Here is a 10,879-nt window from a genome sequence, read left to right as displayed (position 1 = left end):
GAGATCTAAACGTCAAATATCATTATATACATAATATAATATCTTAAGTTAACAATCATAAAATTTTCAGACAAATAATGCCAACTATTACAAGTGACAAATTTATAGCGTATTAAGGAAGCTTGTATACATATGATTTCTTTATTACTAATTAGTATAAGCGGTGAGAAAAAAACACATATCTATTTCGACCAAGGGGCATTATTGAACAAAAAACTTTTGACAAGCTTGCTTTAGGATTTGACTGATGTGGACCGTGTTGAACCAAATCTCACTCAATTATCATAAAAAATACATATCTGAAAAGAAAAAAAAAACAAAGTTCTACTTGTATAACTCAGCCATTGTTGATTTCCTTTTCGGCTGTAAGCCAATATTAACGACAAATTTTAAGCTTAAGACACCTCACAACTGCAAATCCAACAAATAATTTGACTCTGCTCAATTGCTCATGCATTTGACACCTCATTTTATTACAAATTTTGTCTATATTTCCTCTTTCTCACTTTAAGGGTCTGAACTTCAACAATGGCAACAGTTTTGTACCAAAAATTCCTTAATTCTTGAATGAATGAACGCTAATTGTTGCTATTTAATACACTTAGACAAATCTGAAACTTACCCTTTTCATTTCACACTCTTTTCTTGTTCTTTTCCCCCACCACAAGGTACTGGCTGATAAAGCTTGCCCCTTTTTGGCACAGAGGCTGCCTGCACATTATCAGTGTTGCTTTTTCTTTCTTTTTGGAACTTGTGCTCTGGTGATCTCACATTTTTGTAGTGTTTAAGGTTATTTCTCATCTGGGTTCAGCTCAATTTTTCGGTAAGTCTGAAAGATCTTAGCTTTTTGTTGTTTTGTATGCAATTATCTAAGGGAGTTCTTGTCATTGTTGGATCTAATTCTTGTTTTGCTGATCCTGATTGGTTAATTTTCATTTTATCTTTTTTCATTAATTCCAAAGTGTAATTAGCTATCCGCACTTGTCCAGTTTGGTTTTATAGCTTTTGTAATATCTTACCAAGAAAAGCAATATGATATGCACCCTCATTTCCTGTTCATGTTTTGTTAGTCTGCTTTGATTTGTGACATCATGTTAGATTCAGTTACTCTAATCAATGGATATAGATTGATCATAGTTTGCATAAAGGCATATTATGTAAATTAGTCGAGATGTTTTCTTCACTGTTGTTTTTCCTTTTCATTGCCATTTTGTTTTGCTTCACTTGAGCCTAGTATCTCTTGGAAACAACCTCGTGGAGGTGAGGTAGGGGTAAGGTCTGTGTACACTCACCCCCATACCCCGTTGGGTATGTTGTTGTTGTTGTTATATGCAAATTAGTTGTAGCAACCTCGAGATACCGAAGGAGCCTTAAATATGGAATGACAAGAAGAAGTTTATTTTGCTAAGATGCCTAATCAGAGAATTGCTGCTATCATTCTGATGAAATGCCATATTTTTCCTCATTGTCGTTCATGTAAAATTTCTTTTATTGCTTGTTAAACTACGCTTAGACTCTTTTAACATTTATTGTATCCTCGTCTGTTACAGCTTATGACTCTGTTCAAAGAGGGGTGAAGCTGAGTAGTTTAAAAACCAATGGGCTTCCCACCCATCTTGTTAATCTTTTTGGCACTGTGTCCTGCATTTCTGGCACAAATAGTTGAAGAAACAGAATTTCTGATAGATGGAACTGTAAAAATTGCTGAGACAGATGATAATTATGTTTGCGCTACTCTTGACTGGTGGCCTAAAGAAAAGTGTAACTACAACGATTGCCCTTGGGGCTCGACATCTCTGATAAATCTGGTAAAGTTCTACTATTAATTGATATTGTGGCATATATTGCTTTGCTAAATGTCACAGCACAGTTAGCATTCATTATTTTCGTTTGATATTTTCAGGATTTGTCTCACCCCTTTCTGGCAAATTCTATTCAAGGTCAGCATGTTCCCATCATGTGATAACTTTACCTTAGTATTTGAGATCTTGTTGTTCTTACTTTAATTAACAAACTTTGACTGGTAAACTCCATAACTTCACCTTGAACATCAAATGAACCATCTATTTACAACAGTGAGCAAATCAGACTTGATGCTTCTTCAGAATGCTCATTGATTTCTCGTCTGTTCTGATTGCTAATTTGGTGGTCCAGCTTTCAACCATCTGAGATTACGACTTGGAGGTTCTTTGCAAAACCGAATAATCTATGATGTGGGCAATTTGGAGTCGCCTTGCCATCCGTTTACCAAGCAAGGGGATGAATTGTTTGGATTTTCAAATGGATGTTTACGTATGGATAGATGGGATGAGCTAAATAGCTTTTTCAATAAGACAGGGTGAGTTATTAACTTATAGCTTTTTCAATAAGACAGGGTGAGTTATTAACTTTTGTGCTGCTTTCTTGTTCCGATTTTATTCTCAGAGTATGCCATAACTTACTTAAAATTTTATGAAATTTGTTAAAGACATAAGATGAAATAAATGTAAACGTAATCTCTCTAACGGTACTCACTTCAACATGGTATTAGAGCCAAACAAAGGTCCTGATTTCAAGTCTTTACCATCACTTATTAACATAAACTAGTTCCACATGCCTGGCAAAGAAAAAAAGAGCATTGGGCCTGCATGTGAGGAGTGTGTTAAGGCATAATGAGAAAATAAAAGTGTCCCCTGCCTATTAATCGCTCAGCTTTTACATGAGGTGGTCACTCACTTCAACAAAGTTCATTCCAGTTTCACTAATTATGCTGCAGAGCACTTGTGACCTTTGGCCTGAATGCATTGCGAGGGAGGCAGCGGACCAGTAAGCGTGTCTGGGAAGGGAATTGGGATTCCAGCAACGCCCATGATTTCATAGATTACACTGTTTCCAAGGGCTACCAAATACACTCATGGGAATTTGGTATAATTGCTGACAATTTCCTTCTCTCTTTTTTGTAATTTTACCTTGTTTAATAGAAGTTGGATTTCCTTAAACAATGGTTCCACTTGGTTTGCAGGAAATGAGTTGAGTGGTAAAGGGATTGGTGCAAAGGTTGATGCTGAACAATATGGAGAAGATGTTATACATCTTAACAATCTCATAGACCAATTGTATAAGCATTTCCAACCCCGACCACTTCTCTTAGCACCAGGAGGATTCTATGATAAAGAGTGGTTCGAGACGTTCCTTGAGATGTCAGGGCCAGGCACTGTCGATGCCTTGACTCATCATATATATAATCTTGGTGCAGGTAAGCTAGCATTAAATTTTATGGGTAGCTTGATACTGTATGAAAGCCTCTATTAGCTTAGAAAATCGTGCTAGGATGATCACATCAAATCTAAGGAGTGACAGCGTTTTCTTGGATCTATTTGTTTCAGTTTATAAAGTGTTTTTTGCGTCTACTACAAAAATCATTTGTTACTTGTAATGTGGCACTAGCTATTGACATCATTAGGAGGTTGAGAACCATCCAGTAAAAGAGAATTAGTTGGTGGAACGAAATTAGATAAATTCTAATTTATCAATCAACATTATCATTGACAGCACATTTCATTAACAAAAATGTTAGTATTTGCTTCTGTTAAATTTGAATTATGAGCAGCTGCTCTGATAGTTGTATGGTTTACTTTATCTATCTTCTCTTGTAAGTGTTAGTGTACTGGTCTATTTGAGTATAAAGTTACATTACTACTTGTGTTCTCTAGATTTGTAAGTCAATTTACTCATGTTTTTACTCCATTGAATAAAACCAGAAAATTTCTGTTTCAGGATCTGACCTCAATCTCGTAAACAAAATTTTAAACCCTCTGCACTTGAATAAAATTGCTGACACATTCAGTAATCTTAGTCAAACCATTGAAATGAATGGTCCTTGGTCTTCAGCTTGGGTTGGAGAATCTGGTGGGGCCTTCAATAACGGAGGTCCTAATGTGTCTAACACCTTTGTGAACAGTTTTTGGTAAATTTCTTGGCTGACTTGATTTATTTTTTAATTCAGTAATCAGTTAATTATTTTTGTTCATGCTTTATCTTGACATGGAATTTAGGTACTTGGATCAGCTTGGGATGGCAGCCACATATCACACTAAAGTATATTGCAGGCAGACTTTTATTGGTGGAAACTATGGGCTCCTTGACACAAGTACGTTTGTCCCAAATCCTGATTATTATAGGTGAGACAATTGACTTACCAATCAAAGGTTCATTCTCTCTGCTATTAAAAGGAACATTTTTCCTAATTCTAGTTCTTAAGCCCCTGATGATCTGACCCAAAATCTTTATACTTGAACGAGCACAGTGCACTTCTTTGGCATCGGTTGATGGGAAAAGGAGTTCTTGCTGTTAGCAACAATGCATCATCATATCTGCGCTCATATGCCCACTGCACAAGACATAGAGTAAGCGCCCCCACCCTCCCACCCCCAACCCCCGAATTCCTGAATCTTTCACTTACAGAATTCAGATGCATGATTTGTCTAGAGATACATTAACCTACACAGAAAGTAACTTGATGAGTTCCTGAAAGGATGTCTTAAACTTACATGCGTAATCAGTGTTCTATAAACCTTGTTCTTCGTCAATAGTAATATCATTACTTCATGTGTTGCATTGAGTCCATCCACTTCTGGTCTTCAATCTAATTGTTCGTAGAGAGTCATAATATACTGAAACCTCTAGATATTGAACATGGTATCCATTTTAGCATTAAATAGGCAAGGTGTCCCATCACATTCCTGCCCGAGTGTGAGAGAGTTTATGCTAAGTTCCAACCCCATGAAAGGCTTATCAGTAGAAAAGTACTAGCATTGGCTGAATTGAGCGAAAATAGATCTATCAGATTTGTATAGAACCAAACTAAATAGTTTGAATAGAACGGATCGGAATGATATAGGAGATTCATGTAGGACTGAGGTGTACTTAATTGGTTGATTGATTGATGGCGAAGCAAGCTGTTTTTCTTGATTATTATCATTTAGACCATAAATTGTAACTTATAAAGGCCATATGCTTACACTTCAGAAGGAGTAAAATAGCAAGGTATTGTGTTTAAATGCTTTGATTGATATAATTGGAGTTTATGCAATTCAGTCTCAACTAGTTTATTCTTTTATATGATGCTGGCTCTCCCTTGTGCTTAGTCAATCAAGCTTACCGCTCTTGGATATGTTAGAACCTGAGTACTCACCTATGCTTCTTATATGTTGGTTAAGATAAACGAGTCAATCAAAATGGAGGATGGAACACCTTTCTTATACAATTTTGTCACATTTTGGTGAAGCCAGTTTCTACTCACTAATATTCCATTTTATCTTAGCCATACTGCAGTAATTTGGTTTTTCTCAATTAAATATTTGATAAAGCCTTCATATAAACATGCGATGATTTGCATTGCCCTGCTAGTTCTCAAGATTTAAAACCTTTCAATTTTACTGCTGTTCCTTTGTGCAGGAAGGTGTAACATTACTTTTGATCAATCTAAGCAACCAAACTCATTATGGAGTCAACATCGAATCTAGTGTAAGCATCACCTCGCATGTCAAAGAGAAATCAAATCACAAGAGTTCTTTCGTGCAACGTCTTAAGAAAACTATTTCATGGGTTGGAAGAAAATCATCAGATGTTACGTTATCACGAGAAGAGTACCATCTGACTCCACTAGATGGGAACCTTCAAAGCAGAACCATGCTCTTGAATGGAAAACCATTACAACTCACAGAAAATGGGAACATCCCAAGTTTGTCTCCAGTCCTTGTAAAGCTGAAGTCTCCAATATCAATTTCCCCCTTGTCCATCAAATTCATAGTATTCCCCTACTTAAGCTCTCCTGTTTGTACATAGGATTAGGAAATACTTGTGTCTGATAGTTATAATCTGGCTCTCTTATCTATTCATAACTTAGTAATTGTATAATTGCTACAATAAACTGAGCTGCTAAATTTTATACAGTTATGTATTATATGGTGTTTCCAGGAACATGTATCTTGTAATGTAAGTTGTTTATCAACTTGCAAAATTTAGATGTAATTTAGTTTCCTCTTGGTGCTTTTGGATCTTTCCATGGGACAAACTGAACAGTTTATATCTAGACTATTATTGCTGTCTAGCAAACATTTTATATCCTCTAGTAGGATGTTGATATAAAGTAAGGAAAAAAAAAAAGAGTACATTTTAAAGGAAATTTGACAATACAACTCTTATTAGTTTAATAGTTTACTCAAGACGTACTCGATGAATGGTTGATTGGAATTTAAAAAAAAATGGATGTTGAGCATAAAGTACATTCAACCATGTCTTCACTGATCAAACAGTAATTTTATTTGTGTTGCACGTTATTTCTCTACAATGGTCGAGTAGTAATTTTGTCGTCCTGCATTCCAAATACCATACAATTAACTTGGTTTACTGTCATAGAATATTGTAAAATTATAATACAAAGTAACATAAAATTACAGAGAGAAGCATTTGTGAAAAACTCAAGAATAGTTGAAATGATAAACTGAAGTTAACGTCTGAAAGCTCATTAATAGGTTCCCACAACAGATGTCTACTGGTTTACTTTCCAAGCAAGCGCCGAATCCTCCGGTTGGCCCCTTGAACTCTGGTGCCAAGCTCATCAACATCCTGTTCAGTATGATCCAATGCATCTTTATGCCTGTAATATCCAACAGAATTCTTAGAAAATCTAGAGAACTTCTAGTGTGCTCAAGAATGGTTTAAATGAAGGGACATGAACAGTGAGAATTCATACAGTCGATATCAACTTGCTTGGGATTGAGGCGTAGTTGTTACATATACATAATTTTAAGAAGTGACTTAGTAGCACAGTACTTTAACAGTGACAGTTCAATAAGGAGATGGTGGAAGAGGGAGAGAACAAGAAAGGAGAGATTGGAATCTGCTTAATAAATTTTATAACACTAACCTCTCAATTTCAGATCCCATGTCAACAGCCATATTCTTGAGCTCCCCCAACAGATCGCTGAGTTCTGACAGTCCATCATCTTGCTTTGCTTTCTCAGCCTGTCAAATGTTCAAATGAAACAGCAGAATCAGCTAACTGATATTTGTCATATATTATCATTCATATTCATGAAATGAGCAAATAAAGAAAGAAGGAGAAAAAATGAGGAGAACAGACATGCTCAATCCTCAATCTGGTAGTGTAGAATGAAAATGTTTCATCACCACAGGGAAACATTTATGACAGAACCAGTAAGAATCGCCTCATAGGTCCAACACGCCAAAGCATAACAAAGAACACAAACTTTTCAAGGACACTAAGGTACTGCAGTCTGCAAGGATCACAGTGTTTTACTATTCTTGCTGTTTCACTTTTGGTGTTCCAAAAGGAAACTTCTATTAGAAATTCTCCAAACAATAGGCCACATTTGAAAATGGAATATGGCTCTTTCTAGAATTAAATCTTCCTACAAACAATGGAATATAATGACGTAACTCTAGAATTAAAAAGAAAAGAGAAATGAACATGAGTAATTTGTAATTTACTCTTAAACATAAAAATGTTGACTGGAAAATTGCATCTTGAGCGTTAGTGAGAAACATTAGATGAAAAGGTGTCGAAATGCTAGAAAAGTGGACGGTGAAGTGAGGAAAGATGCAGAAAAGAAAAGGTGACCAAAATTAATCAATACTATCCTGCATGTTTGATAGTTGCAGGTTCCGGGTGTACTTAGATCTGAAGAACTTCCTTATTAATTTTTTTGTTTCTTTGAGGAGAATTGTAACAGTATTCTCTATTTTGTCCCGAGTCACATGAACATACCTCAACTTTCTGCATTGCATTTGTAGGCTCTGGGTGTGGTGTCCTTGAACTTGACCTTGCCTTGGGTGCAGAGTTCAATCCTAATTTCTCCCTCTGCTCCAAGTGGTTGCCCCTTCTTTGAACTGGATCATCTGACACTGTGCACATTAACAGAGTATCAAATTAGCTATCAGTGTCAGTTGACTCAACCTTTATATTACTACTACTTTCAAAATCCATCCCTTTTCCCTAACGTTCTTCAAATAATAGTAAATAAATAAGAAGAACAAAAATAAAATGAATTACTTCTTGTGATAACGGGCCCTGTAATCGGGCGACTCGTCTTTGGCTTCCAAGTCTTCGAAAATATGCCTCCAAGACTCCCCAAGAGTTTTTCACCCTGAAATTAAGTTTCAAACATAAGTCTCACAAGGATAACAGGTAACAATTGCAAAACATGTAATGAATTATTATTTTTTGTAATAAGTACATGAAATGAAGAACTTAGCAGTTCAGAGAGTAAGAGACATCTTTAAGGGCGTAACGACTTCTAGGCGGAAGGGTAAAAACAGACTAGTTATGTATAAATAAATCAATATCTCCATCTAAAAGCAAACTAACATGTTAGATTGCAATTATGTTTGCTTCTGCAACTAGAAAAAACTTATATGAGTGAACTAAAGAAGTCATACCCTGCTAAGATCATGATCGATATCTGCTGCAGTCATATGGGTTCTTGTAATTTGTTCTCCCTGTTGATGTAAAGTTATCAAAGTTTTTGTTGCATCCTCTCGCATGTCTTGTGCAATCTTCAGGCAGCTATTAACAGATTTTGTAGTCTCTTCTGACCTGTAGACGGCATAGTTTTCCAACTCCTCTACAGTTTGGTTCTCAAATCCACCAGACTCCCGGAAATCATTCTTGTATTTATTTCTTGCCGTCGAAGTTGAGTAAGCATGTGTAGGAGTCTCTTTAATTTCATCATCATCAAAAGGGTTTGTACTCAAATTTGGGGCAGCTGCAGAAGGCTCCGATGATATTTTCCTGGATGGTTTTACAGTTTGCTTCTTGTCTGACTCATTGTCAGAATCAAAGGGATTTGATCCAGAATTACTATGGGCCACAGGATCCGCAGATTTTTTTCTAGCACTCCGATGTAAAGGAGACTTCTTAAGACCATGCATTTTTTGATAGATAGAAAGTAATCCCACGGGGATGGACCTGGTAGATTAAGAAATAATCTGCAGAAAGAGACAATCAAACTATTAAGCGAAGTTTATCATACAGAGAACTTATAGTTTGCTACTGTGAGACATGTACAAGGAGACAATTCAGTAACAGATCACAACAGAACATTGGCTAGATTCTAGAAGATAAGAGATCAGGAGCACACAACACGCAAAAGATAGCAATAAAGACTCAAACCAAGCTTTGTTCAGAGATGTAGTACTAATAAGAGAAGTCCAAAATCAAGTATGCAATACTAATATAATACTACAACAAAAACAAGAACAACAAACAACTGCATCTCAATACCAAGTGCTTCCTATTCATTTGTGGAGCCAGAACAACGGGCCCTCTTTTTTTTTCTTTGAAGAGGTGATCTCGAGAATCAACCAACGGAAAGATCCATAGCCCAGGTGACTCACAGCCTCCCTCTCACCCAAATAAATGAAATGGGGCGAATCAAATCAATAAACTTTTTGATTTATTCAGAACTCAGCGAAGTCAACTTCAATCAAGTCGAGGGGTCTCACCTAACCTACTTTTCCTCACGTTGATTCATCCTACTCAAATTTAGCTATGATAATGAAAGAGGTAACCCAAGAGCATCTCTCTATTTGAACCGGTTTCATTCAAATAACACAGGCAACCGAGGATAGCTTGGTGGTAGTTGAGAAATTCAGTTACCAAAGTCAAACTATGTTCATCCTAGTAAAAAAAACGAGAAAATCCAACAAGGAGCAAGAATAATATAGAAAATTCAGGGGATATACAAGTCCAGTTCTATTTACATCTCCATCATAACAAAACCCAGAATTTCAAGTATCTTCTATCGAAGCAAATTCCAGCAATCATCCTTTAACTAAGCAAAAATTTAAGAATATTCCTAACCGCTATCATCCTGATTTCTCAAAGACCCACAAATCATATAGTAAAACGAATACAGCGAGAAACAAAAGGGTTTTCCTACAGAGTAGATAAGATAGCTCCAAATCATAATTTCTCACATAGAAATACACAAAAAAAATAGAAGAACAAAAACAAATCACTGAATGAAGTTTGAAACGACCTATATGAACAAAAAGATCCATCTTTTCCTCATAAATTCATAAAATTGAAATTCGAACTTGTACAAAACCCCACAATTTACAGCAAACAGGAAAGAAAACAAAATCTCCATAACTGAAAAACAGAATAGATCAAAATGATGATATGCAGTACCTGAAAATCCGAAGAAGATAAATTGTAGAAAAAATCTAAGAAACTATAATGTGAAGTGGGTACAGATATTGGGGATATTTGTAAATGGTAAAGAAGCGTGGAGCAGGAGACTTTTTTGAATTGTCGCAGTTTGGACCGTTTCTCTCCGTATACCTACGTAGACATATATGATACGCGATTTAATAAACTTCTACGTACTTACGCCTAATCAATATAATACGCGATTTAATAAAGTAAAATATATGTAAATTAATTATGATTAAGTAGAATGAATTATTAATGTAAACACATGACATGTATGTATTAGTTTGGTGTAAGCACTCATAAATAAATTTTAATACTCGCGTGATTTTTATGAGTTTAAAAAAGAAACTAAACTTGATTTTTGCAATTATAAAATCAAACTTTTGTGTGTCGATTTTTATTGATATTCGGACTAGCTTGTATATATCTTGACAAATTTTAAAATATTTATCACCTTTCATTAATAATAATTAAGTATCAAGTAACTATATTCACCAAGATTAGAACAACTAAAAAAAATTTATCTTTGGTGGCCGAGCTTTGTTTATATTACAAAAATTATATCATAACATAACACAATCAAGTCAATTAAAGAACTAAGTATCATTTATCAAGATATTTTGATATAATTACATTAAATAGTAATGAATAATTAAGAAT

General features: G+C 35.4%; 2 protein-coding genes across 2 annotated transcripts; one reads left to right on the top strand and one right to left on the bottom strand.

The window, feature by feature from the left end:
• The first annotated feature begins 304 nt into the window (after window positions 1–304).
• On the top strand, window positions 305–6,039 carry LOC107023336 (heparanase-like protein 2). The gene is made up of 10 exons (XM_015223996.2): window positions 305–823; window positions 1,551–1,808; window positions 1,904–1,940; window positions 2,155–2,338; window positions 2,756–2,904; window positions 3,002–3,235; window positions 3,757–3,946; window positions 4,035–4,160; window positions 4,286–4,385; window positions 5,437–6,039. The coding sequence occupies exons 2-10, from the start codon at window positions 1,599–1,601 to the stop codon at window positions 5,824–5,826; spliced, it is 1,620 nt and encodes a 539-aa protein (XP_015079482.1). The 5' UTR covers window positions 305–823; window positions 1,551–1,598; the 3' UTR covers window positions 5,827–6,039.
• Window positions 6,040–6,278: 239 nt separating this feature from the next.
• On the bottom strand, window positions 6,279–10,352 carry LOC107023337 (SNAP25 homologous protein SNAP33-like). The gene is made up of 6 exons (XM_015223997.2): window positions 10,196–10,352; window positions 8,443–8,991; window positions 8,057–8,150; window positions 7,772–7,908; window positions 6,911–7,008; window positions 6,279–6,640 (listed from the first exon to the last, which is right to left on the bottom strand). Exons 2-6 carry the CDS (start codon window positions 8,932–8,934, stop codon window positions 6,541–6,543), a joined length of 921 nt encoding a protein of 306 aa, XP_015079483.1. The 5' UTR covers window positions 8,935–8,991; window positions 10,196–10,352; the 3' UTR covers window positions 6,279–6,540.
• Between the last annotated feature and the right edge of the window lie 527 nt (window positions 10,353–10,879).

This window comes from Solanum pennellii, chromosome 6 (genome assembly GCF_001406875.1).
Source record: "Solanum pennellii chromosome 6, SPENNV200".
Taxonomy (NCBI): Eukaryota; Viridiplantae; Streptophyta; class Magnoliopsida; order Solanales; family Solanaceae; genus Solanum; species Solanum pennellii.
This window is presented reverse-complemented; position numbering and strand designations above follow the sequence as displayed.

What these genes read in the sequence shown, in the direction of transcription:
- LOC107023336 (XM_015223996.2), top strand. Translation starts at nt 1,599, where the DNA reads ATGGGCTTCCCACCCATCTTGTTAATCTTTTTGGCACTGTGTCCTGCA. An exon ending in TCTGGCAAATTCTATTCAAG is followed by an intron (nt 1,941 to 2,154) that starts GTCAGCATGTTC and finishes TTGGTGGTCCAG; the next exon opens with CTTTCAACCATCTGAGATTA. An exon ending in ACCTTTGTGAACAGTTTTTG is followed by an intron (nt 3,947 to 4,034) that starts GTAAATTTCTTG and finishes CATGGAATTTAG; the next exon opens with GTACTTGGATCAGCTTGGGA.
- LOC107023337 (XM_015223997.2), bottom strand. Translation starts at nt 8,934, where the DNA reads ATGCATGGTCTTAAGAAGTCTCCTTTACATCGGAGTGCTAGAAAAAAA. An exon ending in TCGATCATGATCTTAGCAGG is followed by an intron (nt 8,151 to 8,442) that starts GTATGACTTCTT and finishes ACTTAATTTCAG; the next exon opens with GGTGAAAAACTCTTGGGGAG. An exon ending in ATGCAATGCAGAAAGTTGAG is followed by an intron (nt 7,009 to 7,771) that starts GTATGTTCATGT and finishes AACATTTGACAG; the next exon opens with GCTGAGAAAGCAAAGCAAGA.